Raw genomic sequence first — 27509 nt, forward strand, 5'->3', positions numbered from 1 at the left:
TCCCCCGCCTCTGCAGCAGCACGGAGCGGGGCACCCAGTGCCCGGGGGGTAAAGCTGAGGCCACCGTGAAGGAACCGTGAAGCCGCGAGCTAGACGGTCTCGCCTCGAGAGGGGCCGCCCAGAAAGCGGGCTGCCCGCCAGCCCTCCCAGACTCTCCCTCCCCTCACGTGGAGCCAGGAGGCCGAATCTGCCTTCTCTCCCGTCCTCAGAGTCCTTTCTTGCTCCTCCTCTGGTGACCTTCTAAGGAAGCGCCTGGAACGCCAGCCATTTCACCGAGGGCTCAGCCAAAGGAATGGCGGCCGGCTCTCTGGGGTCAGGCTTATTGGGACAGAAATCAATGAATAAGGGGCTACGGGTGAAGTAAAAGAGTCCATGGGGCGTCTGGGTGGCCCAGTCAGTTGAACGCCCGACTTCAGCTCAGGTCAGAATCTCAGGGTTCAAGCCCTACCTCAGGCTCACTGTGGTCAGCCCAGAGCCTGCTTCGTATCCTCTGTCCCCCTCTCTGTCCTTTCCCTCGCTTTCTTCCTCCCTCCCTAGTGCTTTCTCAAAAATAAAATTTTTAAAAATCTCTTTAAAACGAGGGGAAAAGGTCTATGTAAGCTTATGTAAGCTTTCAAAATGTGGAGAACGACCTTGTAACGTTTAGGGATAAATACTAAGGTAGTAAAAGTACAAAAGACTCGGAATCCAGGATTATGGTCACCTTCGGAGGGGAATGGTCTGGGGCTGCTGCTTAAAGTGGGTCCTATCTGGTACATACTGTTCCCGAAGCTGGGTGCTGGGGACATGGGCGTTCAGGGTGTCCTAAGACCTTTTTGAACATGGGTAACATTTTAGAATACATTTCATAACACATTTATTACAAAAAAGACGTATCAAATGATACAAGCCCCCTTCTCTCTCCCCCTCTCCACCCCCAAGCCACCAGACAAGCCACAGCAATTCTGGGGTCGTTGCTCTGTGGGCTCAAGAGAAAGGACCATCAACAGCTATATCCCGCACCACAGGAGGAATTTAGGTTTTCCAGGCGGTTTACAGATTTTCACTTCACTTAACTCGAGCAACAGTACAACGTGACTAATCACGTGGCAGGCTCTGTTCTAATAATCTTGTGTCTTCTCATACATTCATCCCGAGAACCCTCCGTCTGGAATAGACAGCATCATTTTCCAGATGGGGGATTGGAGGCTTAGGTATCATCCAGTTATTTGCCCAGGAAGTAGGTGGGGTCTGCAAATGACCCCAGCTTAGAAGACACAGACACACACACTTTTGACCAAACAGCTTTTTATTGAAAGACCGTAACACAAAAGCAAGCTGGGGAAGAGAGGGTACAAGAAGGTGGGGACCCTCCCCCAGACTCTACTCTGATTCCCATGAACATCAGGGAGGGAAATAGGAACCCAGAAAGGAAAATAAAGGAAATCCTGAACAATCAGATTAGCCCTGCTCCAGGCCCCAAACCTGGCCCAGACCTGTCAGAGCCAAGGGCCAGAGAAGGAAAGAGGACACTCTCCATCTGCCAGATATCTGCCGAAGTCCACCCGCCCTGCGTTCCTTAGGCCTCCAGGAGCTTCCCCAGGAAGCGGAGGTTGAGGATCTTGAGCTGCTCGTCAAGGTCCATGCGGACGATGCCATCCTCACCATCGATGCTCAACAGGACGCCTGTGGCTTCCCGATCCTCACCCAGGATCACCTTCACCTGGGAGGGGGGGCACCGGGTCAGGGTCTGTGTCAGCAGCCCAAGGCTCCCACGTCCCCTTGGCCCCCCTTACCTTGTTGTTCTTGGTGGGGGTGATGGGCTCCAGGTGCTCACTGGAGATGCTGACAACCTTCTCACTGTCCTTCAGGTACACAGAGCACATGCCGCCCTGTGGGTAGGGACAGCCTGGTCAGCCTGGCCTGTTTCCGATATAGGACTGATGCCCGCACTCAAGGACCATAGGCTCAGGGTTCATTCTAAAAAATCACCTTCCCAAGGTGACACAGGGGCAGGAAAGGCCAAAAGCTGGGCCTAGTTCCTGGGCCTGTGGTGTGTGGGGGCAGGGTGATCAGATCAGCATGGGAAACGTTAGAACGAAGCCAACTTAGGCCAAAAGAGAGAGGCCAAAAGCTGCTCAGACACTTGACCCTTCATGTCCCAAGTGGGCTTCATCATCTTTCTCACGCTTGCTCCTCCTCCTAGGCCCGCCCAGATCTGAGGGATGGCCCCACAGCCCCCAGGCCCCGGCCAGAGCTCTGACCTCAGGTTGGCCAGCTCTTTCACTGAAAATCTCCAGCTCTGAGGTGCGTTCACTGGCCTCCCGAGAGTCTCTGCCACCTCCCCCTCTCTCCTCTCTTCCCTACAGCCTTATAGTGAAGCCTGACCTCCCCTAGGCTCCAAGCCCCCAGTCTCCCCACCTTAATCCATCCCTGCTAGAGCAACATAGTGAATTAATCCCAAACCACAGACCTGATGCCACCACCGCCCTGCCTGCTCAGATTCCTTAGGACATAGTCCAAGTTCCCTAGGCGGCCATGTGACCTGGCCCAGCCACTTCTCTTGCCTTGTCACTCACCCTCCCCCCTGGCTCTTTGTGTTCCAGCCACAATGAACATACTTCATCTCCCCAGATGTGCCAGCCTTTTCCTCACCCCCAGGCCTTTGCAAGTCCCCTCTTTCTGGAACACACTTAACCCTTTCCCCAACCATTTCTCTTGGCTTACTCCTATTCATTCTTCAGAACTTGGTGCAGATACCTCCTTCTCCAGGAAGCACCCCCCTGAACCCTCCTCCAAAGTTGAGTAAGATGCCTCCTCTAGGTTCCCAGAGCTCCTCTTGCCCTTGGGACTTCCTGTACCCCAGCTCTGGCCACTCAGGCTGTTCCTGTCTGGGGACATGTCTGCCTCCCTCAACTAGAATGCGAGATCTGTGAAGGCAGGGCCGGGAGCTGTTTTGGTCTCTGGTATTTTCAAGTAATGTTTACTAGAAGGCCAACAAGGTGCTGGTCCCTCATCTAGGGACTAGGGCTACTTAGGAAGGAAATACAGGCTTAGTAATCAAAGGATCACACCAGAATAAACTTTAAGCTTTTAGACACCAGGTAGGTAACATGAAAAAAAGTTATGTGGGCTTAGAAGAGACAGATCTGAGACAGCTTAGGTGTTTCCCTGTAGGATGAATAGCAGTTTACTAGACAAAGGATGGAAGGAAGAGAATCCTCGAAAAAGGAAAGCGATGAGCAAAGGTCCAGAGGCTGGAGGGAACTTGGTGACCGTGAAGAACAGAGAGGCTGGTAATGCTGGAGCAGGGGGAGCACTAAGGGTAGTGGTGCCCGGCACTAAGCTGAAGCTTGGCACAGAGGAGCGCTCAGTCCATGTCACTGAACTGATCTCAGAGGAGTATATTAAAATGTAACCAGCTCCTGGGTACCAGTCACTGCTCCAGGCCAGGGGCCCCAGCCATGCACAGGACAGGCAGAAACCCCCGCCTTGTGGAGCCTACAGGCCACACCTTCTGTACCTGCTTTTCCGGGTACAAACAGGCACTGGAAAATGTGGTTAGACGGTTAAAAAGAAAAAAACCAGTAACAACAGAGAGACTGGGGACCCCAAAGGAGAGGATGCCTGCCCACCCACCAGCCTGGGCTCCACTTACCGTGACGCTGCGGATGACTCCCGTCTGCCCCACCACCTGTGTATCCAGGTAGGTGTCCCGCACCTTCACCTGGATGTCAGTGGTTACCCAGTCGCTAGAGTTCTGCTCAATTCCTGAGCCTGGTGTGTGCGGGTTATAGCCACCAGGGGAGGGGGCTCCAGGTGTCATCGGACTGTAGCCAACAGGACTCGGGCTAGGGCTGGCCTGTAAGTGAAAGAGAGTGTTGTTGGAAACATGTCATCAAGCTTCGCTGTCCCTATAGACCCAAGGCCCATTCTAGCCCACCGCCCTTAAGGGCATGCAAGCTCACCAATACCTGATAGGCCATGGGGGAGGGTGTGGGGTGGTAGCTGGCTGGAGAGTGGGTGTTCTGGTAGCCCGCTGGGCTTGGCGCCACCTGGTGGTAGCTTTGGGGGCTGGGGCTGGGCTGGTAGGAGCCTTGCGGGGAGGGGGCGGCATAGGGGGAGAACTGGTCTGTGTTGTACCTGCAGAGTCAAAGACAGAAAGGAGCACTTGCTGGGGATGATGGAGAAGAGGAGAAGGTAGTGGCAGTGGAGAAAGTCTGGGCAAGGGTTGATCAGGGCTGGCCACAGTGGACTCACATGGCTGGCGTCCCTGGCGTCTGTGGGTTGTACTGCGGGTTGACCTGTGGGGATGAGGGATCGGGATAGCCAGGTGTCTGGGGATTGGGGGTGCCCCCATAGGCCTGTGGGGACGGGGTGGGCTCGTCGTCGAAAGCATACTCGTATTCTTCCTCAGCCCTGTTGGACAGAGAAGTCTGTTAAGAACAACTCTGTGGTAATCACAACAACGTAACAAATGCTTCCCGAGCTACACTGAACACCTCACAACAGCCCCATCAGAGACCTCCATTTCACAGTTGAGACTGGGAGGCAGAGATGAGGCTGCCTGCCCAAGGTCACACACTTGTCATATGACCTAGACCACAAAAATCTGTCTCTGAGCCCAGGTCTTTTCTTTCTCTTTTTTTTTTTAAAGTTTAGGGGCGCCTGGGTGGCGCAGTCGGTTAAGCGTCCGACTTCAGCCAGGTCACGATCTCGCGGTCCGTGAGTTCGAGCCCCGCATCAGGCTCTGGGCTGATGGCTCGGAGCCTGGAGCCTGTTTCCGATTCTATGTCTCCCTCTCTCTCTGCCCCTCCCCCGTTCATGCTCTGTCTCTCTCTGTCCCAAAAATAAATAAAAAAACGTTGAAAAAAAAAAAAAATTTAAAAATAAAGTTTATCTTGAGAGAGCGTGCATGCGTGCACCACTCCCCCCCACCCCGCCACACACACACACACACACACACACACACACACACACACACACACACGGGAGTAGGGAGGAAAAGAGAGAGAATCCCAAGCAGGTTCCCCACTGAGCCTGACTCAGGGCTCAATTTCACAACTGTGAGATCATGACCTGAACTGAAATCAACTATCAGATGCCGAACTGACTTGAGTCACCCAAGCGCCTCCCCAAGCCCAAGTCTTAACCACAGCCTACTACTATGGTGGGGACTGGAGAGACCATTTTATCGCCAGCCCAGCCCCACCTGCCCTTGGCACGTGACCAGCCTGGGGCTAGGAGCAGAGAATTCAGGGAGGGCCATACAGACCCCTCTATCCCGCAGACACCCAGCATAACCACCCATACATGCAGACTCAGGGAACCCTGCCCTCCACCCCAGTTCTCACCGTGATGGCGTGTTAGGGTTGTTGGGGTCCCAAGCACCACTCTGAGCAGGAGTGCGGCTGCCGTCATGCAAAGGTGTCTGGGAACCGTAATGCGGGGTACGGCTGCCTGAAATGGGAGAGTAGGAGAGGTGTATCTGTCTGTCAGCTCTGTCCTGTCTGTCAGCTCTGTCCTATCTGCAGCTCCCCCACATCGCCCCTCATCCCTGTCCCCTGGGCACACTCACCATCCTGGAGAGGTGTCTGAGAGCCATACATGGGTGTGCGGGAGCCAGAGCCATACATGGGCGTCTGGGAGCCATACATGGGTGTCCGCCCATAGGTTGAGGTCATGCCACCTGGGCGCCGTGAGCCCCTGTGGACGCAGAGAACTAGATGGGTGAGAAGGACCCTCTCACCACCCAACAACCCCCCTCCTGCCCCGGCCCAGCCCGTACACCGTAGTGAGCCGCTGACGGTCCACAGAGATGGTCTGGCAGGTGGAGTGCAGCTCCACGCGGGCCGTGGACTCCGTGGCATCCTTCACCACACCGATGTAGCCTGGTGAGGAGGCAGGAGGTCAGGCTGGGTAGGGTTCTCTACCATGCCCCTCCCCAGGCCTCCAAATGGCCTCAAAGCTCACCTTTGTAGGGCCCTTGGGAGATGCGCACAGTCTGGCCTATGAGTTCGTTGTCTCTCCGCCCTCGGCCCCTGCTCATGCCGCCGCTGCCGCCACCAGGGCTGCCAAAGCCACCACGCTGACCTGGGGAGAAAGGAGAAGATCACCAGTCCCCAGGGCCATGCCCTCCCCTCCCATGCTGCGTCCACAGACAGAGCAACCTCAAGCCCCTTCTTCACCTGCTTGACTCCCCCACACACCCACACTGGTTTAGAAGCTTCCTCTGGGTGGCCTGCACCAGAGCTCGGGCACAGCTGTGACCACTGCTGGCTGCCACCAGGAGCAGTGACGGGGGAGGGTCCTGGTCTTCATGGGCTCGGAGCCCCATCAGGGCCAGGCCAGCTGAGCAGGCACTCAGGAAGTATGGGCTGAATAACCTCCCTCCTCCATCCCCCAGACACATCCCCACCCAACCTCCCCTCACCTCCAGCGCTGGGGTGCATGGGGCTGCTGATCCGGGGACTCATAGGGGCAAAGCCACCCACTGTGAAGTTGGTCACATCTCGGGGCTAGGAAAGGGACAGGATGTCAATCAGCAGGCAGGGCCTGGAGGATCGGCTCCTGGCCCCCATGCCACTGCCTGCCTCCATCTGGGAACAGTTCCTGCCTGAACTGGCCTAGCAGCTATCCCTCTCTCCTTCTGGTGACAATGCCTCCATTTCCCTTTGAGAAAACTGTCACCCCAACACCACTGTGGGCCTGTCAAACAAGAGGCCTGGTCCTCTCCTGGCCAGGATTTTATAACCCTGCATAGCTGGGAGAATTCATCACCCCCACCTTCAGGACCATAAGGAAATCACCTCCTGGTCCCAGCTACCCAGATCCTGGGCCCGATTTCCCTTCTGATACATGGTTCTACACAGCTTTCCTACAAGTCCTAGGACCTCTGCGTCTGCTGTTCCCTTGAGCTAGTCACATAGCTCTGCGTTCCTTCATTCAGGTCTCTGCTCAAGTGTCACCTCAAGGAAACCTTTCCTTAACCTTCTCCATCTAAATCAGCAGCTCCCATTATTCTCTATTTCCCAGTCCTGTTTTACTTTTTTTCGTAGTGCCTTTTTTCATAGTGTCACTTCACACTGTGCTGTGTTTATCTGTCTGTCTTCTAGCAGCTCTAGGACAGAAATCTGCATCTTGCTCGCTGTCGTACCTCCAGTGTCAGAGACCCAACAGGTGCACAATAAAACCAAGTGGGTGAATGATTTGGTGAAAAGCTCTGAATCCCAATAAACTCTGCCAAGGACCCGACACTGACATCCGCCATCCTAATCCTCCACGAGCCCACTGTTGGCGCTCCCAGGGCCAGGGAAGGCTGGGGAGCTGAGCCAGGGCGCCACCACACCCACCTCACCTTCGAGCCCCCCGCCAGGACGAGGTGGCGGGTCTTGCAGACAAACATGCCCCCATTCTCCACCAGTTTCTTGCAATGCAGGAAGGCGAAGCTGCGGAAGAGATGGCGAATTTCGCCCTCCCGGCCCTGGATGAGGAAAGGATGATCACTCTTGTGGCCAGGCCGCACCCCGGCAATTTCAGGCGTGGTCGATGGGCTTATACTCACTGAGTGGGGGCCGTCAATGACCTTCACGATGTCTTTCACGTGGATGTTATTCTGTTCTGAGTCCAGGGCCACGGCAAAGCGGTTGTCCTTCTTCCGGGTCACAGCCTGGTGCCTGACAGTCACCACCTTCCCATACATGTTCAGTACCTATGGAGGGAGGGGAGGGATGCTGAGGGGTGAGAGTAGAAAGGGGTGACGTGGAGCAGGACTTTCCTAAAGTGGGACGATCCTTCCTTGTGGGAGGTTGTCCCAAGCTCTGCAGGAAGTCTAGACTCCCCGCCCCCGGGGCACGCAGTCTCAGGGCACCACCCTTAGGCACTGGATCAAACAAAAATGTTCCCAATCATTCCAAAACACCCTTCAGGAGGAGACTCCATCCTGACCGAGGAACCTGAGGAATGGGTAGAGTAGATATTAACATAATAGCTGATGTCTACCCATCACTCTGTGCCAGGCTCCATGCTAAATTCTTCACACAAGATTTCACTGAAGCCTCAAAACTTCCCTCTGAGATGAATGCTGTCATGATTCCCATTTTACACAAAGGGAATCTCAGGCCCAGAGAGGGCAAGTCACTAGCCCAGGGTCACACAGCATGGAATAACAGGGCCAAGATATAATTCCAGAGTCCAGGGTCCTAAGCATTAGGGTCTGACTCTCCCATCACCAGGTAGGGGTGAAGGCAAGGAGGGCACCCGCAGCACCCAGCCCCTGAGCAAGCACCCGGGTCTACATATTTGATCTCAGGGCTTCAATCACAGTTATTAAAGCAGATGCTACCATTATCTCCATCTTAGAGGATACAAAATAGGCACAGAGAGGGTAAACAATAGGTCACTTGTCCAACACCACACAGCCAACCATGGCTCACAGAGCCAGATCCGCCACCCAGAGCAGTCTGGGTTCTTAGCCACCTCCCAGGATGAGGAGCTCGAGGGAGAGAAAGACCCCTACACGGAAGCCCCGCCCACACACACCTGGAAGGTCTCCCGCTCCAGCCGCACGATGACACCCACGGTCTGGGGGTCTAGCTGCACCAGCTCCCCCCATTCATGCTGGCCCCCCACATCCACACCCGATGCCGTCTCTGAGCAGAGCTGCAGGTCCCGGGGGAGCACCTTCAGCTGTGGGAAATGGAAAGCAGGTGAAGCAGGGTCCTGGTGGCTCATCGGCCTGGGTCTCTGTTCTGGCATGCTCCCCCCCCCCCCCCCCCCACCTACCTCATGCATGGTGAGGTCAGAGAACAGAATAACAAAGTTCTCCTCCACTCGCACAATGAGGCCTGTGTCACCCTCAAATCGGCCAGCAATCACCTTCACGTGGTCCCCCATCTTAAAGTACTTCCGAAGTTCCTGGGCCGGGAACTCCAACATGTCCTGGGGATTGGGTGTGGGGACAATGAGCACGGGAAGGGAAGCCACCACAACCCACCTGCTTCCCCATCTCCAGAAGCCACTCATGTCCTCAGAAAAGACTCCTGCCAAAACCCACCCAGGCTCACACCACCCAACCACAGATCCTTTAGGCCACCTGCCCTGGAGACAGCTGACCTCAGACTCAAGGTATTAGTCAGGATACCCCTTTACTCCACACACACAAAGCCTGTCCCCAAGACGTAGAATGCCAGACTAGACACTCTTCCTCAGACCTAGCTGGAGACAGCCTCACCCCAGACACATCATGGTAGCCTGGACAAACCCTCAGACAGACGTACACGCCCTTACAGCAAACGAAAACCAGGCAGCCGTCTTAGATTATCCACAGGTATGGGCAGTACGGTACCCACCTTGAGGTCCTCGTGCTTGGGCATGATGGTGATCTTGTTGCCATCCACGCTAAGGATCTTGCCCTGCAGGTTGATGAGCTCGCCCTCACACACCTCCACATTGTCCCCAGGCTGGAAGTTGTGTTCCCGCTCCTTCCCTACAGGGACAGATGCAGGGCTGACTTGGGAGCTGCCTGCCAAGAGCCACCCCCTCTTCTTTGGGCTGAGTTACTGACAGGGACCAAATACCTGTGCTCTCAGTCACCACCTCAAGGTCAATGCCCTCCGGCTGGTCCTCAAACTTCTCCAGCTCAGAGAGTGTGGGCTTCACACCCTCCGTGATCTGAGACAAGGAGAGAGGAGAAAGGTCAGTGTCACAGCCCAGCTGAACGGGCTGGAGAGGTAGAGTGACTGCCCTGGGGATACTCCTGACTTGGAAGGCAATCCAGCACAGATCCAGATAACCCACTACTCTGGGGCCTGGACTGAAGGAGGGAGAGAAAGCTTGCCCTCCCTGCTCCCCACCGTCATAAGCAAGAGGCCCTCCAGGACCCTCACCACAGCAGACATGGCAAAGCTCTTGAACAGAAAGCCCTTCCGGCTGTAACGGTTCCCCTCGAAGATGAGGAAGTCACCATCCGAGGCAACATCGCCGCCCAGGGACCTGGGATTTTGGGGGAAAGAGAAGATTAGAAGGGGGATGAAGAAGAGAGTCTCAGTGAATCTCAGGCTCCTCTGCTGGCGAGGGGGGAAGAGGATCACAAGACGACTGACCCGTCCCGTTCCGCCGCGCCCTGCTGGTCGAGCAACCCATCCGAAGCTGAAAGGCTCCTCCCTGCACTCTGCTGCTCTCTCCCCTGCTTTATTGTTCGCCACAGCCCACATCACCCTCTGAAAATGAGCCACCGTTTGATCCGTCTCCCTGACCAATGGCAACTCCCAAAGAGCAGTTTTTCACTCACTGCTATGTCCCCTAGAGCAGCGAGCATCTCGCACGCCGGAGGCACGCGGTGAACATTAGCTGGACAAAATATTGAACCACGCCAAACCTTCACATGCACGGAGGCCCGGTCTGCACCTGCCCTGGCCACACACTTCCACAACTCCTCCCCAAAGCCTAGGACATCACTAATGTGACCTATGTTTCCTAGCGAAGTGAGGGAGTGAGGCTCGCATGAGCACATCTCCCAGGTAGAGTGGTCTGAATCAGGACTCAAAGGGGGGGGGTGGTGGGACTCCCAAACCTGTGCCTTAACTCTACTGGCCCTGCCTGTGGGGCAGGAGAACACTCTGTCCCTGCCCACGCTTCTAGAGAGAGGAGGGAAAGCCCACCCCACTCTCAAAAAAGGGAGCATAGGGGAGCAGGCTGAGCTCCCCCTGCCACTCACTCAATCCTCTTCTCACTCAAGTGCTGAGTTTGGTGGAGGCCCAAACAAGCTCTACAGGCCGGGTCAGGGCACTCAGTAAAAGGAGGTCCAGTCAAGTGGACAGCAGTGGGATAAGTGGGTCCAATCTAGGCATGTGAAGTATTAGCCAAGTCCTGGGATGCAGTTCAAAAGGAGTTCTGTAATCCCCCTTTAACAGAACTGAAAACAGGCTGGCGGCTCACAGTGGGTTCTAGAACAGGACCAGTGGCAAAGGGTCACTGCACCTCTTGTTTCTCCCCCTCCTCTCCTGCCTTTCCCATCAGGAGCCCTCTGGCTAGCCCTGAAATGCTGGGGTTACTGGGCAGAGCTCCAGAGCTCCCTCCAGCTGGGGAGGGTGAGGGACACATCCTAATGGGAAGGGCTCTGTACTCCCACCTCAGATGCCCAGGCACCAGAAGATCAGTGAAAGAGACCTTGTAAGGCCTGACATGTCGAGAACTCCCATTTCAGCGTGTGATACCACTAATCACACTTACTAGGAGTCAAGTGCCATTCTAGGTCCACAGGCTTATTAAGTCATTTGATTCTCCCTACAGTCCCAGCAGGCAGGTGTTGTTCTTTACAGCACAGGAAACAGAGGTCCAGGGATGTTAAGTAACTTGGCTGAGGCACTGCTGGCAGGCTAACCACTCATAAAGTAGACCATGGATGGGTCGGGGGACCCACTCCTATGGGGGGAACCTGCAGAAGGCACTCTACATCACAGCTGTGGGGACCCAGCCCAGCCAGTCCCCAAGGACATGCACCTGATCTTCTCAGCATCAAACAGCCTCTGTGGAGGTCGCTTAAACTTCTTCCTTTTGGCAAACCAGTCTTTCTGTGGAGGAAAGGTGGCACGGGTGGGAAGGGTGAAGGAGGAGGGCCCAGCTACCCGCAAGGATCAAAGGATCAGGCATCCGCCCACACGTGAGTAGCGGCGTGCCCCCTCGTACCAAGCTCATACGGGCCTTGATGCGGTCATAGTCGATGCGTGGGATCATCTTCAAGGAGATGGTGTTTTGGCTGGGCTCCACATAATCCACCTGAGGAGATGGGGGTGGTCAGGAGGGCCCTGGCCCTCCCTCTCTAACCCCAGACACAGGAAGGGCATGGAGATGGCAGGGACAGGGGGTGATGGGAATGAAATCACACTGATGACAATCCCCCAAGTTCTCTCTGTCCTGTTTCCCCTCAACCCCGAAGCAGACTGTCCATCTCTCCTCGGATGTCTAAAAGGCCCCTCAAACCTAGTGCAACCACAACTAACCTTAGTCACCCCCCCACACCTGCTCCCTGCCAGCCTTCTCCTACTCCATCATTCCTTCTGGTCTGGCACACGAACTGGCAATTGTTCTGGACTCCCTCCCTACTCTTCCGCCCATCTCCGGTGTGTTAGCAACTCCCACGGGCTCTGCCTTCTAAACCCCTCGTCCCCCCTCTGACCTCGTCCCCCTCCTCTCTCCTACAACCCTGGGCAACCCAGGACTATGGTGGCACAGTCCCCTCGCTGGTCTCTGTAGCCCCATCTGGTCCAGTCTGGGGTTTGGCAGCCAGGTCCTTCTTTGTTGTGGGGGGCCGTCCCCTACACTGTAGGGTGCTAGCAGCATCCCCGGCCTCTATCCACTAGATGCTAGAGCAACTCCCCGCTCAGTTGACAGAACCAAGAAAAGGGACCACACTGTCCCTGCTTGAGAACGAGGAGTCTATCCTCGATGAAGCTCCCAGAGTACTCCTATTAAAATCCACATCACACCGTGTCCCTCCACCTCACTCCGGAAGAAGCCAAAGCCTTACGACAGGCCACAGGTGCAGTCCCCTCCCTGAGCCCACTCCCGGCCACTCTCACCCTCACACACTCTGCTTCAGCCGGGGCAGCCCTGTTCACATGCTGTTCCTTCCGCTGCAACACTCTTCCCCAAGATTTCCACAAAGCCCCCTCGCTCACCGCCTTCAGATCTTTACTGTGTTTTGAACTCTCACAGGAGATGCTCATCCATTCCCCTGGATGTGGGCTCCCAACAAAATCTAGGCTCTGCATCACCTAATCTGCCCTCTGCACTAGGAAAGGGCTGGGAATGACAAAAGGAAAAGGGAGGAGGACAGAACAGGGGAGCAGGGGCGTGAACACAGGCCCTGGCCCCTCAGCCACCCTGCCATATCCCCACCCCCGGCACCTGGGCAATGTCGTCCTTATAGATGCCCCTCTTGAGGCGGACCCAGGACTTCGGCTTCAGGTTGGCCACCTCCTTTACGACTTTGAGCACATCTGTCATTTCCTTGATGGGCACCATCTGCTGGTTCCAGTAGCCAAGCCGCAGGTTGCCCACGCCCTCGATGGCCTGCTTCACGTGCGTCTGCTTATAGGCCTCCACGTAGATGTAGCCCTTCACGTGCTCTGGTGCCACCACTGACTTAATCTGCAGGGGCTGTGGGGCCACGCCAGCAGAGGGAAACAGTGAGACGCGACTGCTACTAATGGCAATGGCCGCCACTACAGTGCTCTCTCTTCTAGGAATTCATCCCACAGTGTGTGCAACGACCCCAGGGATAAGGATGTCCACTGCAGGGTTATTGGTTACAACAAAAAACAAGACTGCAAATTTGTAAATGCCCCCAAAAGGGATTTGTTGTGTCACAAATGTTCTGTGAAATATAGTGTACCGCTTAAAAAGGAATGAATCTCTATGTAGTGACACAGACAGGTAGCCAACACGCACTATGTGTAAAAAGCAACAAGAGTGAAGAGAAATGGAACAATGACACTAAAAGCAAACAGAACGCGCTTTAAGACAAAACCTGTCACTGGAGACAAACAAGGGCACCCTAGAATGCTAAAAGGGTCAATCATTCAAGATGTCAGAATTACAGACATACATGAATGTAACAACAGAACCTCAACGTACACGAGGCAAAACCCAACAGAAGAAACTAGAAAAGGAAAGAAAACTACACACAAAACAAGCAGAAGGAAAGAAATAATAAAGCAGAATGGAAACAAGTAAAAGAGGGAGAATAGAGAAGTCCATCAAAACAAAAGCTCGTTCTTTGAAAAGATTAACAAATTTGACAAACCTATAGCCAGACTGACCCAGAAAAAGACAAAAGACTCAAGTTGCTAAAGACTCAAAAAGAAAGGACATTGCTACCAGTCTTACAGGGTTACAAAACAATACTACAAATAAGTGCACACTGACAGATAAGATCACCTCAAAGAAATGAACGTTTCCCGTAGAAAAACAGAAACTACCAAAACTGACTCAAAAAGAAATACAACACCTGAATGGACCTACAAGAAGATATTGAATTAGTAATGGAAAAATACCCGCCCCCCCCCCCCCCACACACACACACAGTGTCAGGACTAGACAGTCTCACTGGTGAATTCTACCCAACATCTTACACCCAGCACGGAGCCCAACATGGGGCTTGAACTCACAACCCTGAAATCAAGACCTGAGTTGATGCTTAACCGACTGAACCACCCAGGCACCTCACTATCCAACATTTTAACAACACTGATCCTTCACAAACTCTTTTTAGAAGAGGAGGTAACATTTTCCATCTCATTCTGTAGATCCAGTATTAACCTGACACTAAAAACAGACATCTTTAAGAAACTACAGTTCAATATTGCTTATGAACACAGATGTAAGTACAGTATCTCCAATTAAATAGAACTGGATCCAGCAACATATCAGAAGGATCATACACCATGACCTTGAATTTTATGTTATGTGAGTTATACCTCAGTTAAAAAAAAAAAAACTACTCATTTGTTTCAGCATTGCCTGTGATACCAAAAAATGGAAACAATCTTGTATTTACTGGGCATGGAAAGATAATCAAGGTCTTGGCAAAAAGCTCACTGCAGAATAACACATGTACGGCATAACACCACTTTGTTTTAAAACCAGAGCAAAGTTTTCAACGTGCAGACGATGATCTGGAAAGACATAAACCAACAAGAATTCCTTCTGAAAAATGGGACTTAGGAGAAGTCCCATTTGGGAGATTTGGGCTTCTACAATACACATGTACTATTCTGGTCATTAAAAATAATAATCAATCATAACTCAAGTGATCACCAGAATTTTGCCCAGGACACATGACTGAGGTCTGAGTACACTTGAAATGATTTGCAAATCCAACTGCCCGCTTGGGCCCACTGACATACACCCACTGCTTCAGCAGGTACAAGCAATGTACTCAGCCTGACACGGACTACATTAAGTAAGAACATTACCGGCTAACACAGAGTCAGCCGTAGCCCCATGTTTCATGAATTTTGAGCGTACCTTTCATTGGGTTTGCCCTTGTTCCAAAACTGACAATTATGCCTCTGACAATAACTATATTTACTGAACACAAGCTGCAGGCCAAGTCCCAGATGAAAGCTGGACATGTCCAAAGCTACTTAATGCTAGCAATGCTGAGGAGCAAGCAAGGCACCCAGAAAGGGGAAGCAGCCTGAACAAGGTCAGAGGTAGGAAGCAGCAGGGACAGGATTCAAACTCCAGCTGTCTAAAGAAATATCTGTGAACTTAATGTTTATTTTTAAGAGAGACAAACGGGGAGGAGGATCAGAGAGAGGAGACACAGAATCGGAAGCAGGCTCCAGGCTCTGAGCTGTCAGCACAGAGCCTGACATGGGGCTCAATCTCACGAAATGTGAGATCATGACCTGAGCAGAAGTCAGCCACTTAACCCACTGAGCCTACCCAGGTGCCCCAAGAAAGATCTGTGAACTTAAAGCAGCACCTTCATGCTTTGTCTGTTGTGAGTGAGCCCTGAAGGGACAGGACCAGCCCTGGCATAGTCACTGCTGTATCCTCAGCATCTCCCAGTGCAGAGACCTGACCACGGGAAGGGTTCAGCAGATGTGTGAAAACTGCACGGAAGAAGGAAGGAAGGAATTCTCCCCCTGACAGGCCTGTCCCCTGACACACTCAGCCACACTGTCCTATCCCAGGACTCCTCCCAAACAGTAAAAGGGGGACAGCTGCCCAACAGGGCTGGTGAACAGGCAAAACTCACTCAGGCAGAAAAGGTTCAGGAAGCTAAAGGCTGGGGTGCCTGGGTGGCTCAGTCGGTTAAGCGTCCAACTTCCACTCAGGTCATGATCACATGGTCTGTGAGTTCAAGCCCTGCTTCAGGCTCTGTGCTGACAGCTCAGAGCCTGGAGCCTGCTTCAGATTCTATGTCTCTTTCTCTCTCTGGGCCCCTCCCCCACTTCCCCCCCCCCCCCCAATAAACATTATCAAAAAAAAAAAAGATGTTTAAAACAAACAAAAAAGGAAGCTAAAGGCTGACTTCTGGAGGGCTACAGGGGGCTGCTGAACCCTGTTAGGAATGCAGAAAGAACGAAGACGATACCTCTGTCAGGCACAGAAGAATGCTTCAATCCAGGGAGTGGTTGTTTTCTAGCTAAAGCAGCTCACGTAACGGACAATGCTGTTGACCGTAAGGAGCACCTGGTACCCTTGAACCTATACTGTCCCTCCCTCTGGGCTTTTGCTCTGTATCTCATTTCCCAGGTACCTGCCTATCTGACTTACCGTGTCTGTGAACTGGTAAGCAATGAACTTGCGCATCAAGGAAATGGCCGTGGCCCGTTCCTCCCCAATCTGGAAGAGAGACAGACTTCAGATGGAGATGACAAGGTGAAGGATGGACAGATAAGGGGACAGAAGACAACAGCAATGCAGAGTAATCAGGCAAGAAAGATAAAATGGAAGAGAGAGAGGAACAAAAAAGACGGACAGATACAGAGAAAGAGGAATGGACGGTAAGAAAGACAAAGGCAGGAGACAGTGAATTAAGTGACGGAGGAGTGAGGAGGGGCCAGGGGCCGGGGGATGAAGAAGCAGAGACAGGACTAAGAGACTGATATGCCAAGGAGACCCAGGACAGAAAGCTGGGAGCTCTCCCTGACAAGGTCATTTCCCCCATTCCCCTGCATCCTGGAGCACACACCTTACATTTGACAGTCCACAGATTTGGATCCCTAGATAGGAGAAGAAAAGGAAACCCTTCAGGGAAATGGCCTCATCACAAAAGACCCGAAGCCCCACACCCATCTTTCTTGCTCTCCCTCCACACCCTCTCCTCCTCCATCCCTCCTTCCAGAAGCAGAAGAGGGCAAGCGCCAACATGCCACCTGTTCCCACTATCCACCACTCTGTGTCTGCATAGGCACATCACCCCAATACAAGATTCCCCCATCTCAGCCCGTCCATCCCAACCCCCTTACTTGACTCCCGGAAGCAGCTGCTGCTGAGTGATGTCATCAGAGAGCTCATCAGATCCTCCATACACCCTGGAGAGAGGACAGCAATTGGGAAGGAGGGGTGATGCTCTGTCAGAAGCCTGACCCTTCCCGAGAAGGGACCACCTGCCCCCACCCCATGCCCTTACGTCTCTCCCACAGACGACTTGGCATATTTCTTCATGTAGTACTCGCCCAGTTCTTCCTCTCGCTGGTCCCTGGGGTGTGAAGGGGAAAGTAAACATGAATGAAAGGCTGTGGAGAGCAGGGTGGGCTGACTTGCTCCCAAGTCCCCCCCTGGAAGCCAGTCTCACCCTTTCACCCACCCCCACCCCCCGCCGCTTACCTCCAGAGGTTTTGTAGGCGGCGAGCCCCAGAACGGTCTTCATCCAGGACGACATTATCGATGTTGGAGGCTGCGAAAAAATGAGCAGATGGGGTAAGTAAGGGGAGGTGAAGGGCAAGGGCGTGGAGGAAGTGATGGGGGCTGAGAGGGCCGGAGCTGGGCCCTGGGGCAGGAGATACCTCACTGAGGAACCCCCAACCCTCACCCTCTACTCTGTCCTGCTCAGCATCTTGCTTCTCATGAAGAAGACTTGGGGACAGGGTCCAACAGGTGGGGACATCCAGCCGTTCCCCATCTCACAGCCGTTAAGTATGCCCTGAACTCCACCCCCCACCACTTATCCCTGCTGCCACAACACTCACACGCATACATAAACACACACGCTTCCCCAGGCCGACGGCTGGATACCTGGCCTCAGAACCCCCTGAACTCTGGACCCTATATGAGTCAGAGCCCCCAGGGCCAGACAGGGGTCAGGGGTGGAAGGAGGGTACTATGGGCAGGAAGGAGATGTCAGGATATGGGAGGAAGGTCGGGAAATCACAGTTTTCAGATTCTTACCTTCAATCTCTTCTACTTGGAGGAAGAGGAGGTGGTGGTGGTGGTGGTGGTGGTGGTGGTGGTGGTGGGCGAGGGCAGACAAAGTATGAGCCAAATTATAGCAGCGAAATCAACCAATGGGTTGGGGGAAGGGGAAGGGAGGGACACAGGAAGGTTGAAAATCAAAAGTAAAGGCCAGGCACCAGGTGGTTGGGGGAGAAGCCGAAATGTATGAGGCGCACAAAACGGAAAATAACAGGGAAGTGGGGGCACTGGCCCAGGAAGTGGGGGGTTATCTTGGGACAGAGCCCACCCACCCTACAACCCCCATAAGGGATTCACGGGGGCCCTGGGACCCCAGAGTCCTCTTCCCACAACACCCACCACCCACAACCCCCACCCCCCAACTCATGGGCCTAAAAGGAAAAGGGTACAGAGCTGGTCTCTCTGGCAACGACAGAAAGAAGCGAGGTGAGGAGGGTGGGAGTTGGGGTGGTGCAGGGCATGGGGGTTGGGGATGGGCTCTCAAGACCCAAGACCCCAAAGTGGGCTTGCAGAGGTGGGGCCCACACACACCTTTCTCTAAAATGTCCTCTGCTCCGTCCTCCCACTGGTCCTCATCCTCATACTCATCGTCCACATCTGCAACAAGAAAGCCACGTGGTCAGGGAGGCAGCTGCAGCAAAGGTGACTTCACGACAGTGGTTCCCAGGAAACATCTCTGGGGGGACAGGCACTACGAATCTCCACCCTGCAGATCAGGACTCAGGGCTAGATAGGTGAGGCTCTCACCTGCTGCCCTGGAGCTGTTCCAAGCCACAGGATCGAGTCTCCTCGCTGCCACCTGGCTCTAAAAGCCATCCCTCCCCTAACCCCATCCAGGAGCCCATTTCAAAAATCAGATCAGGGGAGCCTGGCTGGCTCAGTGAGTAGAACACGTAACTCCTGATCTTGGAGTCATGAGTTCAATCCCCATGCTGGGCGTAAAAATAAAAAATAAACTTAAAAAAAAAAAATCAGATGGGGTGCTGGGTAGCTCAGTCGGTTAAGCATCCAACTCTTGATTTTGGCTTAGGTCATGATCTCACAGTTCGTGGGTTCAAGCCCCGTGTCAGGCTCTATGCTGGGATTTTCTCTCCCTCTCTTTGTCCTTCCCTCGTACTCACTCACACACGTTCACACTCTCTCTCTCAAAAGAAAAAAAATCAGATCAAATTAAGCAAGCAGAAAAGTTCCCTCCAAACTATCAAAACCAATATGTAGTTTAAAAAAAATTTTTTTAACATTTATTTTTGAGAGAGACACACACAGCATGAGCAGGGGAGGGGCAGACAGAGAGGGAAACACAGAATCCAAAGCAGGCTCCAGGCTCTGAGCTGTCAGCACAGAGCCAGATGTGGGGCCCCAACTCGTGAACAGCGAGATCACCAACTAAGCTGAAGTCAGACGCTCAACCAACCGAGACAGCCAGAGCCCCATTAAAGACACGATTCGTGATCTGTTGGTTTTGTTTATTGTTCCCTTCGGTTTATAACACTATTGCTTACCGAGTGTACCGTATGCCCTGCTCTGTTGTGAGTTCTTGCCACAGATTCCTCATTAATCCTCCTGGTGACCCTGAAGGAGGTAACACCACCGTTCTGATTTTACAGTGAGGGCTCTGAGGCCCAGAGAGGTGACTTCACTGGCCCAGACTCTCAGCTAGTACCTGACAAACAATCTGGCTTCGGGGTCCATGCACCTAATCTCTTCACTACATTACATACCCTCTTTTGTATGTAGCCAACGTTACACTAAAAACTGAAAAGTGGTATCTGTACGTGATGAAAAATGCAAAGTGTTCAGAGGATGTACGGGTACAGGTAAGTCTCCCTCCCATTTCTAACCCTAGCTCAGTCCCCTTTACCAATGGCAACTCTATGACCAGTTTCTTGTCTAGAAATAATCTGTACTTAAAGAAGAAATGCATATAACCTCCCCACTACCTGCCCCATTTTTTTTTTTTTTCCAATGCAACTTTTTAGCACACTGTTCTGTACCTTCTGCTTTTTCTAAGCAATGATACTACCTTGGAACTCTTTCATAGCAGCACATGCTTCATTTACTATTATCCGACTATCTGCCTCATAACTCATTTTACCAGGCTATTACCATCAACGGACATTTAGATCACCGAACACTTACAACTGCAAACGGGACTGCAGCAACTATCTTTGGCCTCATATCTTTATGCACCTATTCGAGTTTAACTGTCAGATGAACTCCTAAAAAAGAACTGCTGGATCAAAGGGTCCCTGCATGTTAAATATCAATGGGCCCTGCCACATAGCCTTCCCACAGGCAGTGCCCAATGACACCCCAGAAAACACATGGCTGTCCGCAGCAGTCCACGTCCATGTCACACGGCATGTTATCCATTCTCTTGATCTGGGCACTTCTGCTACCTAAGATCTTTTCTCTAAGAAAGGACTCGCTTCCCTCAGCTGTTAGGAAAAGGGCCAAAGCTCTCCAAGAACAGGAGTGTTCTGAGCATTTCCTGCCCCTCTGCTCCCTGGTTTTCCCTCAGGTAAGAGGGTCCTAAGAAAGGGAGGATGGCATTCCAAGTAGCTCTCCCTTACATGCATGTGGGGAACAGGCACTGTTGAGTATGGCTGGAGGGAGTATCTGGTACGATCTTTTCAGGGGCCAGTATTCGGCCACAGACATCAAAAGGCTTTCAAATCATATACATTCCCTTTGCCCAGTAATATGACCTATACGGATTTGCCACATAAAAAATCTTCAGGGTCCACGTCAGATAAAATACCACATCTTCGGGGCACGTGGGTGGCTCAGTTGGTTAAGCGTCCAACTTTGGCTCAGGTCATGATCTCACGGTTCGTGAGTTTGAGCCCCACGTCAGGCTCTGTGCTGATAGCTCAGAGCCCACTTTGGATCCTCTGTCCCCCTCTCTCTGCCCCTCCCCCACTCATCCTTCTTTCTCTCTCTCCCTCAAAATAAAAAAACTTAAAAATATTACATCTTCATTTTCACTAATCTCTAACTGAAATTTAGTATTTACATCAATTACGAACGATGGAAGCAAATCACGGCAATGTTAGCAGTGAACTCTGATATTTTCATGGCACGTTATACAGCTGAAGACATCTCAAAATGTCATTTGCGCTCATTGCTACTTCAAAATTAGATTCTTATCAGACCCTCCACTAAATCTTGTTATTTCAGCGCATTCCTAACGAAACACACATGTTCTTTGAGTATTTAGGTACCGTGTTTCAGTATAATTGTTCCCTCTGGAATCCTATGTCCTTTTTCCTTAAGCACTTCAGAACACGGTTCTAAGAAGGGGCCCACAGACTTCACCAGACACCAAAGAAGCCACAGCACAAAAAAGGTTAAGAACCCCTGGTCCAGGCAATACCTTGTGTCTACGAGCCCAAACACGTATGGGAGTGTTCCCGGCAGTGCTGCTTGTAATAATGAAAAACGCGAACTCCAATGTCCGACAAGAGATCGGTTACATAAAACAGATTATGGAAAAAATACTATGTGGCCATTGGGAAACAAACGGGTATTTCAAGGATGAGGATGATGACAGCATGAGCACTTAAGTGCCATACGTTGCTCAGGAAACTTTCTCTGAGAAACCAAACAGCAACTCACCCAGGGCCGCATGGAGAAGAGAGCAGAGCCAGGCCACGAGGGACCCAGGCCAACGGGCCTCCACCACCCTGTCCTGCCTACATCGAGGTCGTCTCAGCTTCCCACGAGGAGCACAGACTTCAGTTTTTTGAAGGATGATAATACTACTGTAACTGTTTTAAAAGGATTGATGTCTGGGGAATATACAAAGAAATATTTGGGGGTAAAGTCATGTATTTGGGATTTGCCACATCACCCAATAGTGGGCAGGAATGAAGAGGAAGAAGCAAAACGATCGGTACTAAGGGGTTAAGTGTTGACACGAGGTGACGGGATGTGGAGGTTCCATACACTATCCTCCTACCGTGTGTGTTCGACATTTACCAAAAAAAAAAAAAAAAAAAAAAAAACTTGGGGCGCCTGGGTGGCGCAGTCGGTTAAGCGTCCGACTTCAGCCAGGTCACGATCTCGCGGTCCGTGAGTTCAAGCCCCGCGTCGGGCTCTGGGCTGATGGCTCGGAGCCTGGAGCCTGTTTCCGATTCTGTGTCTCCCTCTCTCTCTGCCCCTCCCCCGTTCATGCTCTGTCTCTCTCTGTCTCAAAAATAAATAAAAAACGTTGAAAAAAAAAATAAAAAAAAAAAAACCTTTTTGGAAAAACCCATTCAAGAAATAGAACCGAAGGTACAAGTCCGGCCAACGCTCAGCACCTGCCAGCCCTGTGACATACCAGCCTCGTCCAGAATGAAGCCGCCATGGCGGGGTTTCTTGGGAGGCCTGTCATCATCTTCCTCTTCCTCTTCTTCATCGTATTCTTCCTCCTCTTCCTCCTCCTCTTCTTCCTCAGGCTCTTCCTCCTTCTCGCTGCCTGCTACACTCCGCCGCTCTTCTTCTACCTGCAGGGTTACAAAAGGTTGGGGCACCAGGGTTCTGTACCCCAAAATCCAGATACCAAGCTCCCCAACCCCAGGTCTGACCTTAATTCTGGCTGGCTAGTCATAAGCCCCTCTGCTCTGCATGCCCTCCCTTCCACCCCAGCCTCTCTGGGAGCCATCCTACCTCAGTGATAGCACTGCCACCCAGTCAACCAATACCTGGGAGCTGACCCACACTCCCTGCTCCACTAGACCTCCTTGCTAGCCTCCACCTGGCCCGTAAATGTTTTAGCTCCGTGAGGGCGGTCCTTGGCCCTCATCTCTTTCCACTCTCCGACTCCCCAGGCTGCCTCATCCACTCCCTCAGCTGGTGGGCCTCTCTGTGACTATGATTCCTAGATCTCCGGTTCCAGTCTACACTGCTCCCCGGGGTCATCGCCTGCCTCTTGTTGCTAATTCCGAGGACAATCTTCAGTTGTTACGTACGAGACACTTCACACCACTGCCCACTCCCTCCCTAAAGAAATGCTCTTCCCTTGATATCTGTCACATCACATTCTCCCGGCTTTTCTCCAACTTCTCTGGCTGCCCCTCTGCAGTCCCCTCTTCCTCCCTCACCCCTCAAGTGCTGGCTTCAGTTCCCAGGGTTCAGCCAGGGGCCCGCTCTGCTTCTCCCTGCATACACTCTCCCACTGGGCCACTTTACCTTCCAGTCCCAGTTCCTGTCTCTGCAGGTGATACCTCATCTGTCTCCAGCTCCCCACTTTCTTCCAGAACTAGAGGCCCCCCATATGTCAGCAGCCTCCACAGATGCCTCCCTTAGATGTCTTCTGAACCCTTCACGCCCACCGTGTCCCACACTGACCTCAACGTCTTCCCCTAGACCTGTGCTGGCTCCCTCTAGCTCTCATCGGGCACCAAACTCTTGACATTTCTGCTTTTGGAACATTGTCCCTCCAAGCTGTCCCTTCTCCCCCATCCCTACAGCCCTAGCCTAGGCCAGATCACTGCCCTCTAAAACCTAGCCCCTTGCCCAGCCTCCTTTCTGGTCTCTTGGCCTCCAAACCAGTCACAAAAGGAAATGACCCAGACAAAACAGTATTCCCCAAACTTCAATCTTTTCCGCACTAACTGCACGTCTTCTTGCCAAGTTCACATCAGTTCAACCTGTTTATTTGGTATTTTAAATTCACTCATGTTTTTATTTAACTTAACAAAGAAACTTTTCCAAACTTTGGAATATTTCAGAAACAAAAACATTTTTAAAGTTAGCTTGCTACAAGTAAAAAGTAACCATAAAGATAAAAGCAAAACAGGGGCGCCTGGGTGGCTCAGTTGGTTAAGCGTCTGACTTCGGCTCAGGTCATGATCGCACGGTTCACAAGTTTGAGCCCCGTGTCGGGCTCTGTGCTGACAGCTCAGAGCCTGGAGCCTGCTTCGGATTCTGTGTCTCCCTCTCTCTCTGCCCCTCCCCACCTCTCAAAAATAAATAAAAACATCCAAAAATTATGATCTAAAATATGAAACTGATCATTTGGTCCCCTGCTTAAAACAGGGCCAGGGCTCCCCACTCCCCCAGGTAAAGAACCAGCTGCTTAACAGCTTAGACAAGAAGCACACACTCTGCTACTGCCTCTCCTTCTTATCCTGCCTCTTCGGGCTCCCCCTCCCAAGTGCTAGGTCCCAGCCACACTGAACCACTCGTTCCATGCTCTCTCAGTGCTAGTATCATCCGTGCTGGTCCTCTGCAAAAAAAACCAAAAACATTCTTTTGCCTCTCACTCATACTTCAATCAAAATACTCCCCCTTCTAGGAAGTCATGCCTACCCCCTGCCCCAGCAAAGTCAGGCACATCCTCTGAGCTTCCTCTATCACAGCCCCGACCACTGTGAGCTTTCTCAGGCTATCTCAGGCATTGCTGGGTCCCCAACATTACCCAGTTCAGGGATGGGAACAGAAGACAACTTAAACATTTGTTTAGTACATACTCCTGACTCATCCACAATGTCCCGCCTTTTAACAACTCAAACTACTCTGAGTAGCCTGATTTCAAGGAACCCTGTCTTCATTCCCCTGGCTCAGTCCCAGCAAAGCCTTCTTTCCAAACCTGGCTCCCTGATCCCTGAGGAAAAGAGCTCCCATTACTATTTGTGTTATCTTGGGGCTGGAACGTGCTCTTACACTGTCTGTCCTCAGCATCCCCTGAAGTAACCGCTGGTTTATAAAACTATCTCCCCTCCAGGACAGAGAGCTCCATGAAGGAGCCTGTGATCCCAGCCTGATAGGAACACTTGCTGAATGAATGAATGAATGAATGTGCAGGTTACTGTGGCTGAGAGTGGGGAAACCGCTGACTCCCCCAACAGTGGCTCATCATCTGCCATCCCAACCTTCTATCCACAGGACCTGGTTCTTCAAGGACCATGCTAACCTTTGGCTATCCAAAAAGCCTATCCAGTCCTATCTCTAGCTGGCCTCTCACTGTCCTCCTGCCTCATCTAGTGACGGGAGACAAGTGAGCAGGCGAGTCAGGAGCCTGGTGTGGTGTTGGGGAAGTGAGATTTGCACAGAGCAAACCAGATGTCCCAGCCAGGAAAAGGACCCAGGGATCCTGGCCTCATTACCACCAGGCTTTAACCACAAGCAAAGTGCCTTGAAGCCATGAGTCAGGGAGACCAAGAACCCAGTACTGCTGCTCGAAGCAAAAACCCTTCCTAGCATCCTCCCATTTGCCTCACCCCCACCATGGCTTCCTGACTCTTCCAACTCTTCACTGGAAGCTGAGGACTCCCCACAGGGCACAAGGATTGACAATCAAATGCCTACCGAGGGCAAGCAGAGAACAAAGATAAATGGGGCAGCTCAAAGGAAACCCATGGCACTCTCCATCTACCTGATGTTTCCTAGGACACAAGTAAAGGAAAACTTCCTTTTACCTAAATCTTCTGCCACAAGGCAGGCATCATGATAAATGGCAACTGATATATCCCAGGAATTGGAGAAAATTCCCCATTTTAAAGCAGGCTGCCACTTCTTGAGCAAAGAGCTGCTTGCTGGCTCCTCTAATTTTCCCAGAAAAGCAGAAAAATCATGATTTTTACATGAAATCGCCCTTGCAAGTGTTGGCAACTACCTTTAAAAAAACTGATTTATGTTTCTGTAGGTTAAAGGAGACATCTATAATCATCCAGTCATCTCTGTTAGTTTGTAACTGTTGCCTACTAAGTAAGTGTAAACTCCCTGAAAGCAAAAATTTGCCTTGTTCTATTCTCTCCAACACCTAGGAAGAACCTGGAACAAAGTTATAGATGCTCAAACATTCATTTGCTCAATAAATAAGTTAGAAATAAATAGACAAGGAAAATAGCTAAAAGGAGACTATTTAAAGTCAGTTATGTCCCAGGAAATGTTTATTTGATTCCTGAAACAGTGATCCTTTTAAAGCATTAGATCACATCCCTTCTTTGCTCAAAACCTCAAGGCTCTGTCGCACTCAATCAGGACAAATTCCTCACCAGAGGCTTCAAGATCCTATATGATCTGGCTCCCGTCACTTTCTTGTGGCGCTCACTCTGATCCAGCCAAACTTGACTCCTTGTTACTTTTTGAACACGCAGACATGCTCCCAACTTGGCACTTGCTGTTCCCCCCTTACTGGAACACTTTTCTTCCACACATGACTCACTTTCTCACCTCCAACACATCTTTTTTCAAATATCACTCTCTCAGACTCACCCTATTTAAAACTGACCCAAGGCTCCCTATTCCCCTTCCCTGCTCTTCTCCAAAGTACTTTCTGCTTTACTAAATGATACACACATCAGTCACGTTTGTTTATGTTCACAGGGGCAAAGACTTTCAAAATGTTTTACTAGTGCAGCCCAAGGGCAAAAAAGTGTGCCTAGTACACAGTAGGCACTAAAAATATTTCTGAAATGACCGTGCATACTCCAAAATAAAAGCTAACAGTGGGTGCTTCCTACATGCCAGGTCCTTTAAACACATCACCTGTGGGGCTCCTGGTTTGCTCAGTCGGTTAAGCCTCTGATTTCTGCGCATGTCATGATCCGATGGTTCATGAGTTTGAGCCCCGCGTCAGGCTCTGTGCTGACAGCCCGGAGCCGGAGCCTGCTTCAGATTGTGTGTCTCCCTCTTTCTGCCCCTCCCTAGCTCATGCTCGCGCTCTCTCTCTCTCTCTTAAAAATGAATAAACATTTAAAAAATTAAACACATCACGTGTTATTTCACTGTATTTGGAGCATCCCTGGCCTCTCGCACCTGTCCTTCTGCTTGACTTAGGCTTGCCTACTTCTCTGTCACTACCAACAATCTGGAGGCTCCCAGAGGCCAGAGCTCGTTCTGATACCCTCCGAGCTCCCACAGGAGCCTTTCTGTCCCAGTCCTGTCCCCAGGCTCAATGCCTCCCCACAACGTCCCAGCCACACACCTCGGCCTCCTCGCCGTCACTGCTGCGCTCGCTGTCCTCCTCCTCGGAGAAGTTGCTGTCCTCACTGTCCGACATCTTCTGCTCTTGCAGGAAAAGACGGCCTCAGTGCGTCCCCCAAACAGCAGCCCCACCCCTGCCTCGGTTTCCCCGCCGGTTCCCGGAGAGAAAAAAAAAAATCTCTCAGCGCACTTCCGGCAGCCTGGTTCTGGCAAGGGTGAACCCGAAAGGCTACCCCTTAAGCTATCTGCTACACCTTCCGTGTCCCGGAATCCGGTCTCTAAAGGCTCCCTATGCCCCGGCGACCCCCGGTCCTGCCACCACGGCGTCCTACCCACCCCTCACCGCTCCGGTTCCACCTCAACCTTCGGTACCAGCAGCTGTTCACACGACGCCTGGCAGGGACTGAGGTGCCCTCTCGCGAGAACCTACGCGTCGACCTCGCATAACGCGAGATTTCCGGGGCTTGTCCCCGGCGACGCACTTCCAGGACGCCATCTTGAAAGTGGCAGATCCGGCTCAATGTAGAGCATGGAGTCGACATCTTGGGAGGGTCAAAGAGGAAGGCTGGTTACTCCCCTTCTAGACGGCACTTCCAACCGGGAATTCGTGTTTGAATTTAATAGTGTGGTGTGCCAAGCCGTGAAGAGGCAGGGAATGACCAAATAACAATGAGTTAGCAAAT

At 52.1% G+C, this 27509-nt stretch overlaps 1 protein-coding gene across 3 annotated transcripts; it reads right to left on the minus strand.

Annotated features, from left to right (window-relative positions):
- Positions 1-1270: 1270 nt before the first annotated feature.
- Positions 1271-27285, minus strand: SUPT5H (SPT5 homolog, DSIF elongation factor subunit). Of its 3 annotated transcripts, none has more exons than XM_058706228.1 (30): positions 27170-27285; positions 26828-26905; positions 22235-22400; positions 18442-18507; positions 17887-17898; positions 17326-17395; positions 17129-17197; positions 16965-17030; positions 16688-16718; positions 16270-16338; positions 12889-13140; positions 11668-11757; positions 11482-11552; positions 9867-9972; positions 9558-9651; positions 9330-9466; positions 8764-8919; positions 8521-8667; positions 7544-7690; positions 7337-7462; positions 6413-6497; positions 5953-6072; positions 5768-5870; positions 5558-5685; positions 5334-5439; positions 4240-4398; positions 3954-4122; positions 3638-3841; positions 1776-1871; positions 1271-1702 (listed from the first exon to the last, which is right to left on the minus strand). In XM_058706228.1, the coding sequence occupies exons 2-30, from the start codon at positions 26900-26902 to the stop codon at positions 1559-1561; spliced, it is 3264 nt and encodes a 1087-aa protein (XP_058562211.1). In that variant the 5' UTR covers positions 26903-26905; positions 27170-27285; the 3' UTR covers positions 1271-1558. The 3 variants fall into 3 exon arrangements, with proteins under 3 accessions (XP_058562211.1, XP_058562210.1, XP_058562212.1); XM_058706227.1 differs by having other exon boundaries at positions 27163-27277; XM_058706229.1 differs by lacking the exon at positions 17887-17898 and having other exon boundaries at positions 27163-27277.
- Positions 27286-27509: the final 224 nt, after the last annotated feature.

Source organism: Neofelis nebulosa, chromosome 17 (genome assembly GCF_028018385.1).
Source record: "Neofelis nebulosa isolate mNeoNeb1 chromosome 17, mNeoNeb1.pri, whole genome shotgun sequence".
Lineage (NCBI taxonomy): Eukaryota > Metazoa > Chordata > Mammalia > Carnivora > Felidae > Neofelis > Neofelis nebulosa.

Coding starts and splice junctions, on each gene's coding strand:
- SUPT5H (XM_058706228.1), bottom strand. CDS start 26,902: ATGTCGGACAGTGAGGACAGCAACTTCTCCGAGGAGGAGGACAGCGAG. Junction 11,553..11,667: donor TCAAGGCCCGTATGAGCTTG/GTACGAGGGGGC, acceptor TTTCCTCCACAG/AAAGACTGGTTTGCCAAAAG. Junction 8,668..8,763: donor CTGACCTCACCATGCATGAG/GTAGGTGGGGGG, acceptor CATTTCCCACAG/CTGAAGGTGCTCCCCCGGGA.